At 52.5% G+C, this 24,505-nt stretch overlaps 7 protein-coding genes across 7 annotated transcripts; 4 read left to right on the forward strand and 3 right to left on the reverse strand.

Annotated features, from left to right (window-relative positions):
• Nucleotides 1-3,911: 3,911 nt before the first annotated feature.
• J4E90_001691 (uncharacterized protein) lies at nt 3,912-6,869 on the forward strand (the record flags this gene model as incomplete). Its single annotated transcript, XM_051431275.1, has 1 exon — nt 3,912-6,869. The coding sequence occupies one exon, from the start codon at nt 3,912-3,914 to the stop codon at nt 6,867-6,869; it is 2,958 nt and encodes a 985-aa protein (XP_051294409.1).
• Nucleotides 6,870-8,147: 1,278 nt separating this feature from the next.
• On the reverse strand, nt 8,148-9,612 carry J4E90_001692 (uncharacterized protein; the record flags this gene model as incomplete). Its single annotated transcript, XM_051431276.1, has 4 exons — nt 8,148-8,523; nt 8,607-8,939; nt 9,249-9,470; nt 9,563-9,612. The coding sequence occupies 4 exons, from the start codon at nt 9,610-9,612 to the stop codon at nt 8,148-8,150; spliced, it is 981 nt and encodes a 326-aa protein (XP_051294410.1).
• A 2,816-nt stretch (nt 9,613-12,428) lies between these two features.
• J4E90_001693 (uncharacterized protein) lies at nt 12,429-14,771 on the forward strand (the record flags this gene model as incomplete). Its single annotated transcript, XM_051431277.1, has 4 exons — nt 12,429-12,443; nt 12,609-12,925; nt 13,193-14,200; nt 14,279-14,771. The coding sequence occupies 4 exons, from the start codon at nt 12,429-12,431 to the stop codon at nt 14,769-14,771; spliced, it is 1,833 nt and encodes a 610-aa protein (XP_051294411.1).
• Nucleotides 14,772-19,771: 5,000 nt separating this feature from the next.
• On the reverse strand, nt 19,772-20,487 carry J4E90_001694 (uncharacterized protein; the record flags this gene model as incomplete). The annotated part of the gene is made up of 4 exons (XM_051431278.1): nt 19,772-19,886; nt 19,940-20,010; nt 20,060-20,329; nt 20,383-20,487. The coding sequence occupies 4 exons, from the start codon at nt 20,485-20,487 to the stop codon at nt 19,772-19,774; spliced, it is 561 nt and encodes a 186-aa protein (XP_051294412.1).
• A 582-nt stretch (nt 20,488-21,069) lies between these two features.
• On the forward strand, nt 21,070-22,193 carry J4E90_001695 (uncharacterized protein; the record flags this gene model as incomplete). The annotated part of the gene is made up of 4 exons (XM_051431279.1): nt 21,070-21,105; nt 21,156-21,753; nt 21,825-22,086; nt 22,145-22,193. 4 exons carry the CDS (start codon nt 21,070-21,072, stop codon nt 22,191-22,193), a joined length of 945 nt encoding a protein of 314 aa, XP_051294413.1.
• A 125-nt stretch (nt 22,194-22,318) lies between these two features.
• J4E90_001696 (uncharacterized protein) lies at nt 22,319-23,038 on the reverse strand (the record flags this gene model as incomplete). Its single annotated transcript, XM_051431280.1, has 2 exons — nt 22,319-22,769; nt 22,857-23,038. The coding sequence occupies 2 exons, from the start codon at nt 23,036-23,038 to the stop codon at nt 22,319-22,321; spliced, it is 633 nt and encodes a 210-aa protein (XP_051294414.1).
• A 387-nt stretch (nt 23,039-23,425) lies between these two features.
• Nucleotides 23,426-24,168, forward strand: J4E90_001697 (uncharacterized protein; the record flags this gene model as incomplete). Its single annotated transcript, XM_051431281.1, has 5 exons — nt 23,426-23,437; nt 23,489-23,527; nt 23,582-23,872; nt 23,921-23,967; nt 24,027-24,168. The coding sequence occupies 5 exons, from the start codon at nt 23,426-23,428 to the stop codon at nt 24,166-24,168; spliced, it is 531 nt and encodes a 176-aa protein (XP_051294415.1).
• Between the last annotated feature and the right edge of the window lie 337 nt (nt 24,169-24,505).

Genomic DNA, 24,505 nt, shown 5'->3' on the forward strand with positions numbered 1-24,505 from the left:
GATGTTGAAGTAACAACAGTTCACCACATATATCTTGAGGACTTCCCAATCCACTAGGGCTTGATCGTGAATTTTCAATGGAGCACTCGGAGCAGGCGAAATTGTCGTCTGCTAAAAGGGAATATTGATCGAGATGAGTGATGAGAAACCAGCCTGGAAGATCCTGTGACGTTGATTTCTGGGTGAGGAGCTTATTGGAATGCCAGTAGAGGATATTGGCAAGGTCATGCTTTGCAAACCGCGAAAACCTAGAATACGAGCTTGATCCAATATTTTGGGTGGTATGCTTTGGTAACAGGAAGAGAGAAGTTATATCATCCTCCAGCTCTTGAAGCCGATCCTTAGCTGCAAACATCATCTTGCGATAACTCAAGAGAAAGCTCCTGCGGAAAGCAAATTAACTTTATGTTCTCTCAATCTTAAGTTATATTTCCTATCCAAAGATAAGCTTACCATTCCTTGAGGTGCTCCTCAAAAGAACCAGAAGTGGTTGACGGAGTTGTGTTCATTGGTGAGGGTGTTGTGGCGGGTGCATGCTTAGTCGAACGGACTATTCTCTTGCTTTCTGAACAAGAAAAGCCTTTCTTGATGCAGAGATCACACTTTGTCGGCCAGACCCGATCCACAGGAAGACACTATTGCTTGTTTGTTAGTAATTGTTTCGAGTTATTTAGGTGAGACATAGTAGTAGTCACACATCTTTGTTGTCTTCAAAAGCTGCACTGGTGTATATAGTCATAAGGATAGGGAGATAACACACCTTCTTTTTATCCAACCTACAGCGTTCACATTTGTTCATGTTCAAACTGCGCTTGCTCTGTACGCCTGGTTCGACTTGCCTTTGCTTCTCGGTCCGTTGTGGCTGTGTTTGTGACTGTAGCTCTTGCTGATGCTCCTCCTCTTCGGCGTTGTGGCTCATCTCATGTTCTTGATCTCTCCCGAATGTGGCTAGTACCATTCCCAGATTCCCATTCCCATCCTCTTTGTTCATGTCTTCATATCGCTGTTGGATAAGCCCCGAGTGAGGAAACAGGAGGAGACATCTTGTACATATAGTGTGGTCGCACTCAGTACAGGAGAGCAAGGTGTGGGGTGTCGAGTATATCTTAGCACAATTGCAGCAACGTTGGACACGAATTTGATGGTGATCTTCTGGGCTTCGCGCTCGAGCTTGAAGTCTGTTCCCGACTAATTCCTGGGCCCTTCGTTTCGCGTATGTAACCTCAGAGGGGCTAGCTTGTCGTTTACGGTAGAAAACCGACATCTTAGTACCTTACGTGGATATAGGCGTGCGAGAGATATTGTGAGAGGCAAGTTGCAGGTGAGAGTAGATAGGTTATCGCACGTACTGATCAAAGCTCAGCTAGTCAGAGGACCATGCTTCAGTAAGAATGGCTGCCATGCAGATAGATTAAGAAGTGCGACAAATTGCGAACAGGCTGACCTAAATGTTCTGCGATGAAGTGCCACGGCGGAGCGACTCGCAGCCACGTTGCGTTGGCGTTGCGAGCTTATGCAGCTCGCTTCGTGGCTGACGACTTGGTGGAACGGCGGTTCAACCGACTATTGGCTGTCGCACTTTGTCGCATGTCCGATGACGGGCTGTGTAGTAAATGTGTGTATTCAGGCGCGCCCGGCCCCACTTGGCTCAGAAAGCAATTCACTTCTTGCTGCCTGCCGCCAACGTTAACACTTCCTAGTGGTAGTCGCACCTCGTCGCAGTTGCAGAGCCTCGCAACCCGTGAACCTAATACTCAGCTCCTGCCAGAATCCCGTCGTTGTTGTCATCGTCTGGCCATGAACGTCACAGACAGTGGTGCTTCTTCTAGATATGTCGCACTTTGTCGCAGCTCTTCCACGCGCGGCAAGGTCTGCTCATGAGCCGTACTGACAAGTCAGACGCAGAGCTCTTGGGGCTTTACATATGAATGGGCCAATTCGAAGAAGATTACTACCACTATGGTATGTACTCTGGCCCTAATCGTTCTCAGGGTCAGAGTATATACCGTGTCCTTTTCTCGACTCGATATACTACGACTCTAAGCATCCCGCGAAGCAAGGATGGCGTTTGTTGTAGATCAAGCCGAAGGAACTAGGGTTAGGAGCGAGCATGGTTGCAAGAAGGACAGGGTATATCGCTCCCGCATGCAGCCAAGAAATACTGGATTACCGTTATGCCGTTCTCCCATTCGTTGTCGCATTTCATCGCACTCCATTTCATGTTAAAAAGACGTTTACGGGCATGGAATGCCACACCGGTCGACAGCCGACGGACCGTTTCGCGTGGTCTTTGAGCGGATCTGGTTGCTTTCTGTCAACGCGAGCGCACTTGGTCGCATCTTCGAGTGTGCAATGCCCAACGTGGCGTGCGCAACTTGCTTCTCGCCATGAGCATAAGAGGGCCTGGTGTCCCCTCAGACTTCATGTCCATACTCAAGCCTAGTTGCTCGCCCCATCCAGTCAGGTACACTCACCAGATAATCCATCACTGGAGCCGTGTTCTCTCCGACCCACCCAATATCATCCGGTTATTGTTTCGATAGCAGTTGTCGTCGGCAGACAATGTTCATCGCAAACACGACCTCAGCAGGCTCGATGATGCCGACGCCAACACTACCCATCTTCGGCCCTTCCAGTACGCAGCCTCCACCAGGCACAGCGACTCATAACGAAGGAGACTCGCTTAGTCTGACAATGGTCTTCGGCGTACTTGGACTACTGGTCGCAGGCGTTGGCATATCGATTGCCGTCCTTCAACTTCGGCATATGCTACGTCGGACGAAGACGGTAGAGATATTTGAACTTCCTTGTAAGAGCAAGATGTGCCCAGTCGTAAAGTAATATACTGACTTGTTCATAGAATGGTTGGGATTGAGTACGAAATGTCTCGAAAAGCGCCCAGATAAGGGCGGCAGGACAAAGTGTCTGGATGACGGATCCACGAACGATTTACGGCGCGCGCGGCTCTGGGTAGGAGAGAAATCAGATTGCTTGAAGCGTTCAAGCGACAGGCATCGCGGAGAGGTATACACGGGTACCTACCTAGGCAGGTACCGATGGATCAATATCACGTGACGTCCGATATGGAGGTCGCTGTGATGCATAGGACCTCGCGGTATTTCTGAGATATAATATTAGTATAGCACGTGTACCATTTTCCAGCCTGCGTTGTCTGTTCAGAGTTTTCCAAAGGTCAGCGACCAAGCAAGACGCGAGTTTAGACACCACCTAGGTAGTATTTCGAGGTCTGATGTGACGTGGACATCCTGCCCTTGGGTATACAGGCTGGAGAGAGCCACAGACGATCGTCTCTAGCGCACAAAAAGGCCGACTGGACGACGAACGAGGCGGACACTGTCGGTAAGGCTGAGAGTGGAGACGTGGATTGCATCGAGGATCTTCGCGGTTCGATTAACTTCGGCAGCTCAGCCGGTACCAGGTCTTGGCAGTATGCGGCCTCACTTCGTCATATGCAGTATTCCGGTCAGGCAGGTGATTCATGGACCCTTCCCCAGCCACCAACCTTACCTTCTTCTGCATGCGACAGAGGCCGTCGCGCGCAACTACTCTGCTACAATAACGACGGTGTATACATTGCAGTGCGCACGGTGCCCACCTTCAGGCGTTCTCGGGGCCCTACAGCTTATCAATCATCCATCAATACAACTCGTCCGGTGACCACGCTCCCCACGGACATCTGCACCTTTCGTTCCCGTTCACATCTTTGACTCTTGCGCGAAGCTACTCGCTATTACTTACTTCATCCGCTTGTGGCTTGTTGCACTAAAAAGCATCACCGAGACCGTGCTTTGTTTCACATCTCAGGAAACGCCCTCCACGGCTGTCTGCCGAAGAGACCCGACACACTCGCGCGACTCCTGAGCTAGAGAGGGCCGTCGCATTCATACACCATGTCCCTCACCGACTCCGAACTGGAGCTGGTCAGCTCGCAGCTGCAGCGAGAGAACGACGACATCCCCGAGGAGCCCGACATGATCCCCTCATCAGACGCCGAGAACGGCCAGTCGTTTGCTCCACCACCGCGCATCGCCGCCCGCTTCTATCGCCATGCCAGCAATCGTCGCAAGTCATCGGCTAACTCGTCCCGCCGAAACTCGCTGTCGTCGACACACTCGCATACGTCCAATCGATCGTTCCGCAACAGCTGCCAGAGCCACCATGTTGCCCAGCACCTCCGCCGTGCTTCTATACTCGAGGATCGCAAAGCGCGACTAGCAGACCGCGCCGCGCATGCTGAGCAGGTCAGGCTGCGCGCCGCGTTGGCCAAGGCTACCCCACGTGGCTCGAACAGTGAAGAGAGGGCGTTGGCAGCGCAGCAGGCCCGCGAGAAGCACCTGGCACAGGTCGCGGCTTCCTGTGCTGAGGAAGTGAGGAGAGCCAAGAAGATTGCGGAAGATATGAAGGAGCGCAAGGCCGCTGAGGAACGACGATACCGCACCGAGATGGAGGAGAAGCTTGCAGAGGCCGAGAAGCGCAGGCTGGAGTACAAGCGCAACCCCAAACGGCCACGGACTGCTAGTTCACCCCCAGCCGACGTCAAGATACGAACCGAGCGCCCTATTGTGTCGACCGAGGACGCTGCGAAGAGGATCCAAGCTGCTTGGAGGGGTAGAGTTAGGCACAACATCGTCGCAGCATGGCTACAACTTGGCTTGTCAATTGAGATGGTCCAGGAGACCAGCTTCGAAGTCATCACCGGCATGCTCGCAGACGAGAAGTTACTCAAGACCACAGATAGAATCATGACACTGTTTGTGCTACTGCCCGACGCAGACCCAGCCTCACGCAGCGCAGCCGTCCGAACCTTCCTCTCCTCATACCTCATCCTGGGACATCCCACACACGTCTTCAGTCGAGACGGAGACCAAGAACAGGATCTCATCACCAAAGCCAAGGACCTTGTTATTAGCTTCGAGTCTGCTTTGGCCAAGCTGACGAAGCTCAACTCATACACTCCCTCCCCCACGCGTACCGAAACCGTACTGCTAGCCCATAGCGCATTCGTTACCGCTTTCAACGACTGGAAAGCTCGCGACTCCTCTGCGCTTGTCGAGACAATGGTGGCTTCATTCGTCAGCCTCGACGAGATTTGGCAAAGCGTCAAGGATGCGACGGTGGACGAGGTCGCAAACGAATACAGGAACGGTATCAGGGATAACCAGGCTATTCTACTTAGTAGAATTAAGAAGTTGGCGGGCCCTGACAAGGCTCTTACCTTGATCAGGAAGGCCATTCGCGAAAGTCGGAGGTCAAGGCCGAAGAAGAGGCTCGCTGGAGACACGGTTCGACCGCGCGTTGCGAGCGAGTCAACACCAGAGTCCCCACTCTCAGCCGACAGTGCGGCCAAGCAGGCTGAGGCTGCTTCAGAGCTTGCAGCTTCTGGACGATCTGAGATTCAAGACTCCACGACTCAGGGTCATCAGGCACAGTCGCTCTCGAAAGTCTTTACTGTAGTGCCCGACAACCGCATCCTCGTCCATGAGCTTTCCATCGACAAGGACTACCGTATCGATCCCTCGCCGACGGCCGATCTCCGCGATGCTCTCAACCGTGAGCTTTGCGACGCGATGCGACGCGAATTCGAAGAGGGCGACAGCACAAACTGGACTGCCGCCATGGCAGAGAACATCAGAGGAAAGCTACTGCGACTTCTCAAACCTGGCAACTCGATGCATACTCTCATCTCCGAGACTTTAGATCCCGAGCATGTTGGTAGGCAATGCAGCCAAGGCGTCTTTTCCTATGGGAAGTTCTTCGACTTCATTGCTAGCATTCTTCCCAAGCTTTGCGCCCCATTCCGAGACACTGAGGTCCAGTTGCTTGCTGAGGAGCTTGAAGAAGAGGGTGAGCTTTCAAGCATGATCGAGAAGCTCTTCAAGATCCTGCACGTCATCGACCTTCTGTCATTAGACTACTCCAACTTCCTGTTGATGAACGCAGCTCCAACCCTCATCAAAGAAGCTGTCGGTTACGAGCAGCGCATGTTCACTCAGGACCTAGAAGAGAACAACCTTACTCTCGACCGCACACGCCGATGGTGGCGTAGCGCAGCAGTGAACATGCACACCGAAGCCGACCGTCGCGACCCCTGGAGCCAGGCCAACCCCGTCAACCGCCCTACAGCGCACAAGATCTACGCTCGTGGTCTCGTCGACCTCGCAATCGCTACACCACCACTGCGAAAGTCCGAGCTACCAGAGACCCTCGAACTGGATCGCGCACGCATCTCTCGTATCCGCGAAGACGCACTCCGCATCACAACAATCGGTGGCATCCTGCTCACAGCAAAGAACCTACTCAAACGCGACGTGCGCGCACAATGGAAGTCAGAAGCGAACAAGATGTGGCTCGTACTGAAGGAGAACGGCTACATGTCTGACCCCACCACTCCTTCCAAGATCTCCTCTCTCCTCGAGTCATCCCGCAACATGCCACCTTCCACACGCTCCCAGCTCTCCTCTACCATCACCCGTCTCCTCACGCAAGCCGAGGCAGGCAAGCTCTCCGACCCCGTAATGAAAGTCCTCTTCCAGCGTCTCAAGACACACATCTTCAACCGCGTCAGCGCGAGCAGTTCTGGTGAGCGCGTTAAAGCTGCCAGTACGGCTACGGAGGGCCTTGCTACTACTGGTCTACCTGAGTTCGTTTCCCAGGTTGCGGATATTTGTGAGCAGCTGAGTAAGGTTGGTGAAGTGGACCGCAAGTGCCATGGTAAATGGTACGAGGAAATTGCTGAAGAGATGGAGAGACTGGGCCTTGAAAGTGGCGAGGGCGGCGAGGAGCTTACAAGGAGTTCTAGTGCGGAGAGCGAGGCTGTTACTTCGACGAGTTCGGAGAGCTCTGTGTAAGATGTCAGGATGAATGACTGCGCTGCCGTTTTGCGTTCACATGGGAGTGATAACCGGCGTTATCCTTTCTTTGTATTCTTCTGGGCGCGGATACCAGTCTGTTCATATTTCTCCTCTTTCTCTTTGGCGTTCATGTCGTTCTACTGTCGTTTACTGCATGGCGCTGGGGTGTTTTATAGTTTTTGGTGTTGGGTCTGGTACAAGCCTACGGGTTATGAGCACATACGAAGCAAGACAGCTTCTTCATTTTTTGAGGTATGCGGGGCGATTATATCAGGCGTTTTGATCAATACACTTCACTTCTTCTATACTTGCATTGCTTTCACTCGCCGCCAATTCTTCTAATATTCTTGTGCTGTGGTGTTGTTGCGAAAGTTCGATGGAGATGTTGGAGGCCATAATGGAAGATTTGAGCTACAAGAGTTCGTATGAAAGCCCGGGCAGGACTCAAGAACGTGTGAGCCGGACAGCTGTGGTTTGAGACCATCCGCATGCCCTCACTGCGGCAGCTCATACTGGGTGACTGTGGACTCAACCATGCAGCAGTGCAACATTGATTCTACCATCCTCTAGTGGTGGGTTAGTTGTCTATCTCATATTCTACTAGCTGTCATAACAGCGAGTCTACTTAGAACGAATGTCACAGGAGTTCGATGAGCATTTGTCTATGAAGAGGCGCTCAAGCATGTTTTTTGCGTTTGGTATGAGTATCATCTGAGGCATTGTCAGAAGAGAGAAACCTCTAGAAGTAAACCGAATGTTGAGACGCTGTTGCGGTAGGGGCGTGTCATGTCATGCCATCAAGAAAGATTGTTCACGTGTCACAGTGACGGAGTTTGAAAACGCTGATAGGCGAACTGATCAGGGTACAAGCACTTCTGGCGTGGTCTAGGTTACTGGGCTCATGGCTATCAGGAGATGTGGAGTGAAGGACTTTGATGACATAGTATCACTAATTCATTCGCTATGAATCATAGCACATTGATAATCTACGGGCTACCCGCGCTCTGGTCGTAGGTTTCATAATGGCTGGGGGCTTTTGGATCGGTTGGTAACAATCCATCGATCAATCACGCTTACTGCTCGTTGCCTGTCGCTGCCCAGCTAGTGTTATTTCCGATCGGAGCAGCACTTCACTATCGACCTCGCGGTGGTGAGTGGATCGGAGGTGTGACCATCTTGAGTATATGATCAAGGCACAGGCCGCCGGTGAAGACGCTAAGTACGAGCCGCATTTCCATCTCGCCGAACAGAACGTGGCAACCTCATCCAACCATCTCATAGGTTCTCCTTTGCCTGAGGTGCCCCCAGCGGAGGCGCACCTGATGCTCCCGGCGGCCGACGGATGCCAAAGTTTGCTTTCCGTGCTTCGTCGATTCGACCCTTCGCCAGGCTGATACCGGGGACGACCCACTCTGAACAACTACATTGCATGCCCTGCCAGGCATACTTGCCTACGTTGGTATGGCATTTTGGACACTCGAGTCGGCCTTCCAACTTGCCTTGTTCGAGCTCGGGGCGCATCCAAGATAGGGGATCTAGGAAGTAGTGGGAACAGTTTTGCGAAGAGGCTTTCTTAGCTTCTGGTGTCTCATCGCTGACGGAGGGAGCTGACCCATGCGATAGTAGATACGTTGACGTTGCTAATGCTCGTCTGAAATTTTGTAAGCGCTGAGCAAGACGGGCGGCAACAGGCAGTAGGGTGACATCAATCTGCTCTCGCACAGCTCCACTTACCTGCATTTACGACATCTCAATTCGAAGCCGGAAGTTTCATCGGTGACATGTTCGTCTTCGAAGCGGATCTTGTCCGCCTCGGGAGCTTGGCCACACGCGCGGCTCAGCTCGATCTCGCGTTGGTAGACCCAGCGCTGATAGGCCGGGGTGTCTTCGACGTTCTCTGGTGTCTGCATCTCACCGTATAGCTCGAGCTGTTTCATGAAGCCCTCGTTTGGTTCGCAGATGGATCGCGCTTGCCGAACGTGCGACAGAGCTTCCGATGGGCTGATGCTGTGCTCTTGCATCAAATACGCGATGACGACGGTAGCCGATCGTGACTTGCCCATAGCACTAGAACAGAGGTTGTGGTTGGCATATTGATACGAGTGGCTGAGGGCAAATAGAGTGGCGACAGGGCGGTGTAGTTCGGAGAAAAAACGCGGAAAACGGAAGGCGAGAAAATATTGAAAAGAGGATGCAGGACGCGTGGAAAGCAAAAATCAGGCTGCATGACTTGCATGCTGGTGACGACGCCCAGGGGCTGTCGTCTTTTGTGAAGATGGCAAAATTGCCAAGCAGGGCAGTCGTCGGCGGCGATCCAGAGTAGTTGGAATATGCAAGTGCAAGGCTTCATTCAGCTCGACCGGGATGTTGACTTACCAATGCACCAAGACTCCGCCACCTCCCTGGAGCCCCTCCTGGATGAAGCGGTTTGTAGCAGGGAAATGCTCCAATAGATTCTCGTCGTCGACATCGTCGACCTCGACAACCATGTGCTTGAAGGGGCCAAACAAGTCTTGATCTAGTGGTGTACGCAATACCGACAAGACGTGCGTGATATTGGCTTGCTGGAGGGCTTCGCGCCGTCGCAGCGTGAACATGCTACGCAACACTGGTTAGACAGTAGTCTGGTGACCCCAGACCTGGGCCATGGGGTAGATGCGAAACGATGGTCGACCGTCGACATTACGTACCCACCAATGTACAGGTTCAGGTCCCCGGGCACTCTATCGATGAGCGCCATGATAGCCAAAGAAAGGGCTCCGAGAACAATCGGACGCCGGAGATGAGGGAATGACGATCAATAAACTTGGAAGAGGCGCGAGTTGTTGGAGGTGTGCAAGAAGAGGGTCTAATTTTGGCCGAGGGTCCTGGGTTTCTGATCGCGCGTGCCCGCCAAAATTGCGGACCACCCGTAATTGCATCAGATAAGTGGTTTGTTAAATTTGGAGATGCTGCAACACGCTCGATTGACTGCTACATAGTGTGTTTACTTTCAAAATCCTTGCATCGATGTATGAGTTTCCAAAGTTGCATGCCAGAGGGCACGGCCAAGGATCGCAGTGAAGACACCACCAGCTTCAATTACGTTGCCGAGCTAGTAGTTCATAGCCTTATAGGTGCATGGACTATGTTCCACGCCTTGCCCGTACTGACCCGTAGTTCACAGTGTTTAGTGAAGCCCTTTGCAATAACAACTGTCATGGGGAGAGTCATGCGTCGTTGCAGTCAGCGGTATTTTCCGCAAGACCGCGGGGCTACACACAGTGGATCAGGGACTGCATACCATTAACATGGATGAGGCTATAGCTCGAATCGAGAAATTCCAGTTCTATGAAGGGCTAAGACCGTTGTTGCTGCGCCCCCAGCGTATTTGAGTTGCCCGAGCAGCCGGAATGCTGGACAGCGGTCAATGAATGCCATGTTTTGTCTCGTGTCGGTGGTGTGGTGTTGCTGGCATCGTGAGACAGGCAATACTGCAGCCGCTACCGAGAGACAGAAATAGCGAATTGCTTGTACTCCCCGGCTGCTCGCAAGGCTGGCGGTGCCGCCTCGTCCCGCATCTCGGCGAATCGCATCAGACTCCTCTGGCAAACGGGTAGAGGAGCGGTAGTTGCGAATTTGATATTCCATGTCGCCGACGAGGGTTACAAAGTCGCTGACATCACGCACGCGTTGCTGGTTCGCGCTGTCTCAAAGCAGCTGGAGCGCCGCTTACCTGACCACAGAGCAGGACCCACTCGCCGGTGAATGCTACAAGGTACCACTGTCGCCCTCCGACTGCAATAGTAGGTTCGGCTTGGGGCCGATACCCCGGAGTAATACGCGTGACAGCACGAGGTACCCTGGATGCAGCAGCGAGCAGGGACAGTGCAGGCGATGCCAATCGAGATAGGGCCCCAGATAGAGGCAGCCGTTCTCGGCCTGTATGTACGACGAGTGCAGGTACCAAAAATACCATGGTGCACCAGACAGAGTGCATAGTGTGTACGCCCCGCAGTGATGGAGGCAGGCCATGGACGACGGATCAGCAGATCAGCGTGCGCTGGGTGACAGCCGTCTCAGCCTGACTGATGCCCAGAGGGTCGAGTGTAAGGCTGCTCTGGGCTTACGCTGTTGGAACTGCTCAGCATCCGTGCACTGGCCTCCCGCTACCCGCCGTCGAGTCTAACCCACACGGTTGAATCTGACGCTGTGCCGTCTGCACCGCAGTCCCCCATGCCCATCGAGGCGAAGCGCAACGTCTGCATGTTGGACAGTCTGGTCAGATTCCAGGCATGCTGCCCTCGTCAGCCAGCGGGCCTGCGCCGTCGGCAGCCTCTGCGCCTGCCCTACCAGCCCTCTCACCGTTGCACCGGCCTGACGTCTACGCACGGCGGCTCTACTTGGTCTGCGTAGAGCGGGCGCCAATCCTCGATTGAGTGTTCCGCCTGCCCTCGGTTCGCCTGCGCGCCCGCCCACGCTGCTGGGAGTCGTCGCCCGTCACTGCAATCTACGAGGCGACGTCGAGGCGCTAAGGGCAAGCCCTATGCACGAGACGAGCGTCGCGGCGTGGACCTTGAAGCTTCTCGAAAGCGAGAGCCCTCCTCCGACCGCCTAAGGGTTGCATCTCACCCCTGCTGGAGCTCCACTGCGCTCCGTGCCAGGAGCAACCAAGGCATGGCCAATCACCGACATTCGAGCGTATGCTTTATGCTAACCGCACTCCCCGGTGGAGGGCGTTTCTTCTGCTCCGTCTGCCAACTGCTGCTGCTGCTGTTGCTGTCCAGCGGCGCCTCTGTTCTGCACAAACATCGACGCGACGGAACAGACGACGCCGGCGGCCGAGCACGCTTCCTTTTCCATTCTACTCCACTCGCCTCGACGCTAGGGACCCTACCGCATTCCCGCGCCATCTTGTTCGCTGCCGTGTAGCAGGAACTGTGCGCTTCCGGGGCCCTGACGACTCTTCATTGCATTGCTCGCACCAGACTGGTCATATGACGACTGCTTTCGGGTGAAAAGAAGCAATATCTTTGTGTGGCGGTGCTGGCCAGAACCCTCCCGTTCAGCTGAAGGACCCTCCTCCCTCGTAGGGCTGAACTTTCAACAGCCGCAAGCGCTAGCGCCCCCGCTTTCGCTTTTGTAAGCCTCGCCGTCGAGAAGCCATCCCAACGACGCGTACGTCCCCTCGACCGACCGCACAGGTACGTTGCACGTTAGTACGCAATCGCGCGAGCTCAGCTGCCTCTGCCCGCCCTCCTGCTCCCATTCCCTGCCTGTTTCGGCCAGTCCGTGTACATTCCGGCTAACCATTCTACTCCAGGGTCCGTGCTTGCATACACTATCCAGTAGCGAGCATACTCACTCTTGCTCGTCGCGCTCGCCACATTTGCGCTGCTCGCGTGCTGCGCGAGTACGCTTCAGCTGCACCTTAGTGGCGGGCTCCCGGCGACCTCAACTTCCACGCGAGCCATGTCCTCCACACCGAGTATTCGCGTATATGATTCTCAGCGTGAATCCCACCACTACCAACTACCACACCACCGCCGACCGTCGATACCAACCCCGGCTGTCGCAATGGCCATCCCGAGAGTATGTCAGCTTGTGCTCCAGCTATTGGATACAACGGAGAGGGCTAGAGCACTTTGTGGCTTCATCACGCCTGAAATAGCTCCTGATTGAGTCGCAAAGCACTTCAGCCTCATCCGAGACACAATACGTCATATGAATCCCTCACTGACTGTACCGTTTTTACAGGCACGCGAACAGCCACCACCTCCCTTGCCTCCTCCACGTCACATCGAAGTCAGAGGTGGTCAAGACCCTGGTTGGCAATGGGGTAACACAAACAGCCCAAGGGACACCGGCTTTGGCGGAAATCGGCTCGCGACAGTTAAACCTGGCTCGAGCTTATACGGTGGAGCCACAGGCGGCCACCCGCGGGAACCTTCGCTCGATATGTTTAACCACGGCCGCGAACCGTCCCTCTCAAGATCCATCGACGGTATGAGCGAACACAGCACCAGCGAAGACGACCGTAGTAGCAAAGCTCGGCCCTCTCTCGGGAACCACAGGTACGGAACACGCTATTACATCTCCCTTCATATTATAGAGCAACTACTATCAGGGCTCTTGCAAGGCGCTGCAGCACTTGCGTGTCTTTGGTTAAGATGCGGTGTTGTCATTTCTCTGGCAGATCCCGGTCTTTTGGAGGATTCACACGCTTTTCGATTGGTCCAAAACTTGTCAAGGGTTGCTTGTATCCCTTGTGCATACAAATGGCTGGCTTTCTCATTTCAATCGTCTTGCGTGCCAGTTGGATAACTAACAATGAGCGACAGGTTTACGAGTGAGCGACAACTCGGTCAGAAAGCCCTCCAGAACTCATCGCAAGCCTACGATAAACAGCTGCTTTCGAAAATTGGCGGCCCGAATACACCCACACGGACGACTGCACCACCACTCCCCTCTGGCAACTCCAAAGACCCCGCCGCCGATACACACGCTTCTTCACATAAGCTCAACGGCCAACTGAAGCCACTGACTGTGCCGGCTACATCACCTGGCTACAGCGGCTGGCGAAGTCCCGGCTTCGACTCGGCGGATTCATACAGATCACGTTACGGCAGCATCTCAACGCCAGGTCCTTTGGACGAAACTTCTTCACAACACCACCGTGGTAGCTACGACCATAGCATATTTTCGGACCCTGAGTTTGTTGGCATGGAAGAGAATGGAATGCGCGATTTGAACATCAACGAGCGCAGCCCTGCCGAGTCAGAGGACTATCAGTTAGGCCCAAAGGGTGGCCTGAAACGGCGGGCCTCGTCCCCGCCCTCTGAAGCCGCGCGCGATGACCGTCCCATTCCGACTGGCCATAACGACCTCTACCACCGTCGCTCCCAGCAGATGCTCGTCAATCGGAACTGCACAGCTTCGCGTTTTCAGTCAACCCAAAACTCACTGTCCTCCGCTGGGTCCGCAAGCCAACGTAGTGGCTCGATTGGCTCCTCATTTGGGTTTTCAACCGCTCCAAGTAGCATGGCAAGTTATTGCGGAGATCAGCGCCTATCGCCCAGTGCGTTGTCGCCTTTGGGCGAAACAGAGTTAGGCGCAGTCTCGCCATATGCAGCTAATAGGTCGTTGGACCCTAGTCCCCGCGGGTCGTTGTCGCGACCTCCGCATCAACGGGGTTTCTCAGAGGCCGAGCATCCGCAGATACGAAAAATGTCTACGGAGAGCATGCTTCACTCACGTCAGAATTCAATCGCAAGCCGCATACCTGGGGCTTATATTTGCGAATGCTGCCCTAAGAAACCCAAGAAATTCGACAGTGAAGATGAGTTACGGTAAGTGCATGGATCCTCGCTTGCCCACCGCCATTTGGTCTGCCCACCCTTGAATAACCACGCTGACCCTGGCAATAGAGCACACGAACTAGAGAAGCAGTACACTTGCCTGTATTGTCCCAATCGCTTCAAGAATAAGAACGAGGCGGAGCGCCATCAGAATTCCCTTCATCTACGCCGTCATTCTTGGTCATGTGCCACTCTCAACAAGATCGAGGCAGCTTTCCATCCCTCACCTACTCGTCCAGCCGTGGCAGATGTGTGTGGGTATTGTGGTGAAGAGTTTCCCAACCCCGCCGACTGGGAAGCGCGAACTGAGCATCTTAATCACGTGCACAAGTTTGGTGAATGCAACCAAGCCAAGAAATTCTTCCGCGCAGACCATTTCAGACAGCACTTGAAGCATAGCCATGCTGGAACCAGTGGGAAATGGACCAACATGCTAGAGAACGCCTGCATGAGAGACGAGCCCCCACCACAAGAGCGTGTCGGCTCGATTGGCTCTATATCCGGCCCCTCGAGCCTGGCATCCAAGCCAGGTGTTATTAACGAAGCACACGACGAGGCATAATTTCGAAAAACTTGATACTACTGGCCTGGAGCCATGTACAGCGCTGCCGGATGTTGGAGATTATTCAAGATCCGTAGCAACGAACCCTGTGGCTTATCCGAGCAGCTTTTACCTGTCGAACCGGACCCTTCAGCAACATCGTCTCGGTCGAGCTGACACTAGCACTATCTTCACATTAGTATTTGTCCCATAGAGCGGCACTCAGACATTGCCTCATTTTTACGAAAAGTTTTCACGCCCGCAGACTGCTTCGCAATTTCTTTTGCCTCGGCGGCGAAACCGGGGCACTTTGGTATAACGACACTGATGACGGCATTCGGTTACACATTAGAGATATATCTACACGGCCCACGACATTTCTGGTGCCACTCAGAGCGGCAAATCTGTTGCATTTGAAGGATGTTTTATCGATTCAGCGGGCGTTGATAGGACAGGAAGTCCAGGATTATTGTTTCAAGCGAAGACGTCCAAACAGTCTTTTTACCTACTATACAGCATGTGTGTCAAGCCAATGCATGAAGAAAATCTTTCCAACGTCTCATTGACCTGAAGCCTCGCCGGCGAGGCCGAATGCAACACTAGAACCATAGTCTTGGCAAGCGGGATCGTTATTCCCGGCTTTTGATACCCGTTTGAGCCGCGAGTCTGTACGGCGGATTCAGTTCATCTGACATCATCAATAATTCAAAAGAATTTTCCTTGCTGGCGCACAGCCAAGGGGCAAAGCAAGTTCAGCTGTCAGTCGGCGTTCAGCACTTGGCCTTGGCACGCCACCACCATCAGCCAACACTTGTTACCCCCTTTACACAGTACGTCAGCTACGCCGACACTGACTCCCTTCATCGACAGGATTTTACATGATTTCATGTCAGCTGTATGTGGCGGATCGATACTTGCCAAGATCTGAAGCACGTACCCAAAAATTAGAATATGTGGGCAGAGGCGTGCGCGTCCTGTCAGCGAGGAGATGCTCGCGTGATACCACATTGAGAGAGCGAGTATGCCTCCTAGATAATGGCACTCCATCGCCAATGTAAAGGGAGTGTACAGCAAGCTGAACATATGCTATCATCTGCTCGCGTGTGCATGCTGGTCCAACGAGCTTGTGCGTCGCAACTTGGAAGGGCAAATGACCGTGCATTTGCGTTCTCAAAGATGCTCTCTCTTTAATGCTACGCTGAAATAGGAAGCCAAGATATCAAAGATACATTAGTGGTAGCTTCATGAACTCCACCCAAGCTCTTACCTGAGTTATCTTGCCTCAACCCATGCCATCATCAAGAGCAAGAACCCCTAAATCTCTCCCATAAACCTCCTGCGCCAACACAATACCTTTCACCACCTACCACACTCTCACCCAAACCCATAACACCAACTCTACCACCCACCCCACACAAAAACCGATCATCGACCCAGACACGCGTTATTTCCCTCTCTACACGGACCAAAACACACGCGTTCAGACAGACCTGACACGTGCGGCTCGTTAGTGCTTACGCTGTCCCCCATTTATGGCTCGGTTCCCCTCTCGCATCATCCCACGCTCGTTGTTAATTTCTCCGAAAAGGAGCACGGATCATGCCTTGTTTCGGATGTCGGTTTTCTGTGACAGGACGGGATTGAGCGGGACGGGTCATGCGAGGTGTGGGGGGAGGGTGTTTCGGGGGAGATGAGGTTGCGTGTTGGAGGAGAGGGGGAATTGGGGAGCATTGGGGAAATGGGTTGGTGCGGGTGGTGAGTGAAGATCTGTAGTAGATGCGTACGAGCTGTGATGGTTCGGAGGTCTTATTTTCTTGAGGTGTGTACTGGCGAATTCAACGTATCGTTTTCTCCAAATTTGCTTTTATTCCTGCGATATAGGTCCTAGGCGTAACAGGCTATGAATACGAGACCTAGCATAAGTAGCAAGGGTAAAAGGCATAGTAAATGTTGACTAGAGATTCCACCGGATGCTGGATCTTGCTGCTTGTTCGAGTTTCGATATGTTATAAATCCCGTTCTGGTATGCGTGATGGTCACTACTGAGGCGGCCTCATCGCGTAGGCGCGGTATGAGTTTTAGAACTTTGAGTGACTTGTCTCTACGTCATTGCTGTACCAAGAGATAGTGGGACTTGACTAAAGCATCACATCACATTCAATTTGTGTACCAGAGAGGATTTTGAGTTTGGAAGTTGGCCACATCGCTGCGCCTCGTTCTGCACCCTTTCCTTACTGCATGTGCTCATTCATCAGGAATCTTCATACTACGACAACAACCTAACCCTACTTAGAATTTGTAGTACCCACCGCAAACAGTCAAATCACTAATACCAGCGCCAACAACCGCCTCTGAGAGCCAAAGCGTCACTATAAGATAGATCACTATCTCAAGGTCTCCTGCTTGACGCAAAGAGGTAAGCGTCTGAGCCAGAGGCAGTACGCTCAGGTAGATATGAGAGACGGAGAGAGCGTACGAGTGCACAATACCCCGGGACTACGATCGATCCACAAGGAGACATACCAGGTTTTTCTGCTGCTTTAAATCATGAATGGGCTGATGGGATTTCAGAGAGGGCTTGTAAGAATGTGTATGGCACGCCTCGAGCATAGTCAATGAAAGGAAATCAGGAAGATGAAGCAATTTGTTTCAGGGTTGTTGTCCACGAGATTAGATGATCTTGTTCTAGTCTCCAATTCGTATTATAGCTTTACTGTATAGTATGCCAAATGACACGCCCTAGTCATGTCGCTGTCGCTGTCGCTGTCGCTATTGCTGTTGCAAGACATACTGTCAAGTTTTGTCTATTGCGACTTCGTAATTGCATGATGTGCGTCGCTAAAACCGCCTTTCCTAAGTTAGTATCTTACACGTAGCTATACATTGTCACCCATCACCAAAATCCATATCTTGGTCCCGCGTGCAGACATTCATCTCTGATACTAGACCTCGCAAGATCTACAATCGCATAACACGGCATCCCACATATTTCAATATTAACCAGGACTAATAGGGAAGTGTTTTAACATCACCGGGAACTGAGTTCGCGAAACACTGCACTCAGTCAAGTGCTTACGCTGACATTAACCCAGGTCGCAGGATCGGTCCCTAGGTCCACTCTCGCAAAAGCTTTTCCCTGGGACGCCTGAACAGACTAAAGCAGCGGAGACACCATGAACTAGCAGCATTGTGGCTTCAGGATCGTGAGATTGCCCTATTGCAAGGCTAGAGACAAACAAGTGTCACAAGATGCGTGTCGACATTACGCCCTACGCATCCAACAGACTATGCTGCAAAGAGCTTCTGCGCCGTCATGGATTCCACCTTATGGGAAGATATAAGCGATTCCAATAAACAAAGAAAGGACAAATCGAACGGAAAATTAAGCTGCTAGCATGCATGTGATGCAGTACGTGATGTGTCGCTGAGTAGATGCGCGGGACGATGCTGACGCGCGCAGATCGGAAGCGAGGCTTACTGTTACCGTTTAGTCCGCTGCTTGAGGCAGGGTTCGAGAGTTGTTCGCGTGATTACCCGTTCGTGCTCACCCAGCAGCATCTTGAAGAAGAGGCTGGCTGGAGAGCGCGTTTAGTGGCCACAGTTGGACGGCTTGTACCGTAGTATTAACGGATATCTGAGGATGTGGTAAAAAGCTAAGACGTGAACGGGTGAGCGTTTGAGGAGATGATGTAGGGCTGGAATAGACTGCATTGCGAAGCGGCGGAGCGTAGATGGCATGCAGTGCCAAGCGCTGGATAGCATCAGCGCTTTTGGGAGTTGGAGAAGTTGAAGACAATGTATGGCTCTTGGTTGCTGTATAGTATCATACTCGAAACGGCGTACTATTGAGCAATGTTCCTCATTGCATAAACACCCAAGTGCCCAAGCCGTTGCGATGCTTGGCACAGCGGGTGTCGTTGAGAAGGGCATCCTTCCTGAGTTAGCACATCGCCAAGACTCCTATCGTGTCACCACCCGCGCAGATATGAGATGACTCAGTAGACGCGATGTGGTGACAAATGGTATAAGCGAAAGGGTGAACAGGCGGGGTGCGCCATTGCGTGGTAACAACGAGCTGTGTGCCCTTGTCACTTCCTCTCTGCCCCATAGAGATCGGTCACAGTGCCATTACTGTCAGATTGCCTGCAAATCGTTCGATCACAGTATAGCTTGTCCTTGTTTAGGCTTGCGTAGCGAGGATTTGTACCTGTCACGACGCGTGCCGGTCTCGGAAGTGATTGGATACACAGCGTTGGTTGTTATATCAAGATCTCGGGGTACCACGACTTGCTGAACATACTGATAAGCAACTTTGGCGTAGATGAAGGGTCATGACACAGCATGTGGGTTGGTGTACGGCTGAAATGGGTCAACTGAGTGAGCTGATCATTGCCTCTTCATCATGAGCGCACCAAATCCGAGAGCCATGAGTTATCATCTGGCCCCGAAACTTTGACGATGGATGCAGTGAACTAGAACCCCACTTCAATTGGAAGTAGCCAAGACCAGATATACAAACTTGCATGAAGACAGCTTAGATCGGTATAGGAGTTACTGCCGTCTTAGAAGCCCCCAAGCCACTTCCGCACGATGTCTGCACAAGCGAAGTGTGACAGGCTGAATCCTGCGAGTACATCTGCAGTGTGTGAGCGTTGTTGACTGAAAGTAGCACCTGTCGAACGGATGAATGTATCCGACTATCCCCGTCACACTGGTAGCGATTAACGTCCCTAGGCGAAGAATACCAAAGGGCGAAAGATCTGGTTTGACCGTAACTATAAACAGATGATATGCGTGACACGTATGACATTCGGTAAGCATGGCCTTTGAACCGGCCGCTAAAAGCTGACTGCATCGTCTTCGAAGGATCTAAGGCCGGCGGCCGTGGGGTCCGTCGCTGTTCGCATAAGCCGATCGTGCCTGCTGCCGGGCGAAATGCGGGTATGAGTTTCTCCAAGGTGACGGGAGCAACGACTGGTCTGTGACATTGACCATTGTCGATATTAGGACGCGCTCTGCGTCTAAGGATTTCCGCTAGGCACGGACGGAAAGTTTGCAGGGTTGTTCAGTCGTTCGCGATTCCGTTTGGCAATCTCAGCATTCCGCAGCTTGTCTAGACGCATTTGATAGAAGTTCCTGTGCAGGGTCAGTATGTAGCTGGAGCAAGGAGTCTGTAAATGCGGCCCCACTTGTTGAGTTGGTATATGCGCGGGCCAAGTTCAGCCTGGGCTTGATCCTTGGTTTTGGAGAGCTCCTTGATCTGCATAGGGAGTTAGCACAGTGATGAAGTGAAGGTGCACATCACATGCTTTGTCGTCTTTGGCTTTCTCATCCTGCTTGTCCTCCTCTGCTTCTTTTCCTTTGGCCTCCTTCTCTTTCTCTTTGTCTTTTTCCTTGTCTTTCCCTTTTCGCTTTTCCCGCTTGAGCTTTTGCTTCTCCTCGTACTCTTTCTTCACAGCTTCGATCTCACGATCCAGCTCTTCTTGCTTCTTCTGGTCTGCGACTCGTTTGGCTTCATCCGCTTCCGGTTGACAGAATCCACGGTCGACCAAGTGTCCAGGACATATGTAAAAGAAGTCCTTCAAATAAGTTAGTATGGCTGAAGTACAGCCTACCATTCGTCGTTTCGCACCTTGTTGGTAGGAGTAATCAAAACACTGGTAGATGGCTTGTAGCAGATCCAGCAAGCCTTCGCGGCGTTGTCCGCCACACGACGAAGATGCCATAGATTCTCCATCGAGATTCCAAATTGTGTTCGCGGTTGTTGTCTACGTCGGTAACAGAAGCGCGCGAGTGCGCAAAGTACCTAGGTATCTAAGATGACGCAGAACGCAGTAAAACAGCAACAGACTAGTCTCCTAGTTACTCTAAGGTCTATATTACTCCAGAAATCAACCGAGTGATATGAATGCTTGATGCAGTCTGGGTTTGTAGTGACGAAAAAGGGCGCAGAGGTTGGTAGTCGTGATGAAGGGTGGCTGTGCGAGAGATGCCAGCATTGAAACTAGGCTCGAAGCGGCTTAGTCAGAGTCACTTTGAGGCAACCACGATCAATCCAACGAATAGATTCCCACCATCAGTGTCATCAATGTTTCTGAGGTCCTCTCGAACTCTGAGGCTCTGCAATTCCAGCCCCGAAATCTATCCAGCTCTTAATCTGCGCCCTCTCAGCCCCATCGGAGCTCTGTCTAGCAATTTTGCAAGTGCGTCATCACGTTTTCCGTCTTGAAAGAGAACATTTTAAATTGTATATCCCGTACTAATAGACGTCCTAGCCATAAGACCATTCAGCGGGAATCCAAAACTAAATATACCCAACATGGCAACGGAAGCCCCTCAACTCAAATACATCGATGTCGGTCCGCATCCCACCACCTTACCCCATCCACCACTAACCCACCCCAGATTGGCATCAACTTCACTGACCCGATCTACCGAGGAGAATATCACGGCACCAAAAGGCACGAAGATGACTTTGAAGACGTGATCCAACGCGCCGTGGACGCCGGCTGCAAGAAATTCATGGTAACAGGTTCCGACCTCGAGGAATCCAAACACGCCGTCGAGATCGCCAAAGCGCACCCAGGACAATGCTACGCAACCGTCGGTGTACATCCCTGCTCAGCAAAACACTTCGATACGCATCCTGGAGGTCCATCGGAACTGCTATCTGCGTTGAAGAGTCTGGCGCTTGAGGCTAAAGAAGCGGGTCATGCGGTGGCGTTTGGCGAGATAGGCCTTGATTATGATCGACTGTTCTTGACGGCGAAGGAGCCGCAGTTGAAGTACTTTGAGGCACAGTTGGACATCGCGATTGATGTACAGCTACCGCTGTTTCTACATTCGCGAGCTGCGAGCGAGGACTTTGAAAAGATTCTCACGGCGAAGTTGGAGCAGTTGCCGAAACGGGGGCTGGTGCATAGTTTTACTGGAACGGCAGAGGAGATGAAACGGCTTGTTGATTTGGGGTTTGATATTGGGGTTAACGGGTGTAGCATGAAGAGTGAGTGTTTTATTTGCCCATCACATATCGCGCTACTGTTGGTTTGAACTCGTGCTGACTTTGTGATACAGCCGATGAGAACATCGAAGTCGTCAAGCAAATACCACTTGAGCGTCTGCAAATCGAGACGGACGGCCCGTGGTGCGAGATGCGACCTAGTCATGCATCAGCCAAGTATCTGCAAGACGCACCGCCGCTACCCAAGGCGGTCAAGAAGGAGAAGTTCGCCAAGGGTATGATGGTCAAGGGTCGGAATGAGCCAGCTACGATACCACATGTGGCACATGCGATTGCAAAGATCAAGGAGATCACCGTAGAGGAGGTTTGCGACGCGTAAGTCTATCCTGTCCCTTCTGATATGTACAACAAGAAGATGCTAATCATGATGTAGAGCATGGAGGAACTCGATCAAAATGTTTGGACTCGGTGAGACAGCGTAACCCCATCACACCTTACTTGGTATAGACTATGCATATAGAAGATCGATTTGTACAAGAGGAATCTGCTCCCTCAAAACTCGCAGATAAAACGACCAATGACTAGACCGCACATCCCAAAACACACTCTACTTCCTGTACCACATCCTGGTGATCTTGGTATGCCTCATCTTCTTCTGCAGTTGGAAGATTCCGTACATGAGCGCCTCGGCAGTAGGCGGGCAGCCCGGTACGTAGATGTCTACTGGCACGATTCTGTCGCAACCTCTTGTGACCGAGTAGCTGTAGTGGTAGTATCCTCCTCCGTTAGCGCAGCTGCCCATGGAAATAACCCATCGTGGGTCGGGCATCTGGTCGTAGACCTGTCGCAGCGCTGGCGCCATCTTGTTTGTGAGGGTTCCGGCTACGATCATGACGTCGGATTGTCGGGGCGAGGCACGGAAAATAATACCGAGACGATCCTGATCGTATCGTGGGGTGGACAAGTGCATCATCTCGACGGCGCAGCATGCGAGACCGAAAGTCATGGGCCATAGGGAGCTCTGGCGGGCCCAGTTGGCTACTTGGTCGAGTGTGGTCCTGTTGCCGCATGTTAGCCTGTGCCTTTGTACATCCCATCCTGTCGCCCTGTCCCATGCTCCGGGGCCTTTTCAAGGTATCACATACAATGCGTATTGCATAGCACCCTTCTTTCCCTCCTGACTCGGCAATGGCACCTCAACTCGCGCGGACTTCATCGGTGGTGGCGCTCCTGGGTTGCCGGGGATCGTCGCGGGCGTCTTCATGGTCGTGGCCCTATCCGAAGAGCTCGAGGAGAGAAAAGCAGCGCTTCCGGCGCGGAAGGGCATGAGCGCCGTCGCGGGTTTGGCTGTCCATATTGTCAGTCCCGGTCGGCGGCGAGCTTTCGGGGTGGCGGGGACAAACCTCGCAGAGCCATTGAGGCCGCATACCGTGTTGTCGAGAACATGATTGCGACAGACACAAGGGAAGGTCGGGAGGGAAGGAGTGGAGAGGCGAGATGTGGGGTGGCGGTCGAGGAGTCGCGAAGTTGTGTCGATGAGGTAGGTGCAGCAAAGTGCTTGGCGGAAATCGATTAGTCGTCGATTTTGGTGGCGTCTGATAGGTTAGCCGGCGATCGCTCCTCCCTCCATCACCCTTTCGGTCTACGTCGGCCAGCCTACTCCGCATACTCCCAGATCCACCAAACCTATCCAAGCTTGTGATATCGTTTCAACATGTCAGGCCGGGTAAGAGTGAAAGTTCCAAGGGCTTGGAGTATGCGCTGATGACTGTCCCAGGTCCCGTCCATTGCGTGCATCGGCGTAATTGGCAAGCATGTTAGTACACGTGGTATACATCTCCAACCTAGATAGAATTAACCCTTTTGATAGAACAATCCTCTTCACATATCACTTTTCCCAGCAGAAGAGAGGGCGCCACTGGAATTCCAGTTCCTTCTTTCGTCATGTCTAGACATCTTCGAAGCCCGCCTACCGCACAAAACAGCAGATCAAGACTTTGGCCTTCTCCAGGCCGTCGATGAGAGGTTAGCAATGTATGGCTGGCTCACCAACACCGGAGTCAAGTTTGTCATTGTGGTCGATATGGAAGGAAGACCAGCTACTGCACTTGACAGCAAGACGTCGACTGCCGTTGGGCTGCGAGATGCAGATATGAAACCCGTAAGCTTGAAGCTATCGAGATAAGCGTCGTATTCTAACATTCATTAGGCGTTTAGGGCGTTGCAGACAGCTTACATCAAGCTGTTAAGAAACCCGTAAGACTCCAGGACGATGCTCGGTTGAGACGCATACTGATTTTGGTGCCATTATGTAGGTTCTACGACCCAGATGAGCACTCTCCAGTCACAGCAAATGCCGAGCAAAGGATCGGCTCGACTCAAATCACAAGTCGCAAGTTCATCCAAGAAGTCAAGAAGATAGCCGACGCATGGTCTCCAGGCGTTACCAGCATTTGATTCAACCTTATACCAAGCACGATACCATGTTGCATCAGGCCGGCGTTTATAGCAAATATTCGATTTCCACGTTCTGATTGCCAACCTCCCTTCATTCGATGCCGCGTACCACGTCGATAAAATATCGGGACTTCCCAAAAGCGCTAGCGCCGATTGCAGTCTAGTCCAATGTCATGGCAGATCACCTCGGCCATATCGAACACTCAAACATCATGCCACATAGACTTTGACTCTTCCAACCAATGACTACCAATGCCTTCCACCGGTGTTACCATCACCAACCCCTTGGTGCTCTATCGCAGTCTCATTGCTACACAGAAGATCCGACCTGATCCTG

This window comes from Alternaria incomplexa (assembly GCF_024043165.1).
Source record: "Alternaria incomplexa strain BMP 0042 chromosome Unknown scaffold_2, whole genome shotgun sequence".
Lineage (NCBI taxonomy): Eukaryota > Fungi > Ascomycota > Dothideomycetes > Pleosporales > Pleosporaceae > Alternaria > Alternaria incomplexa.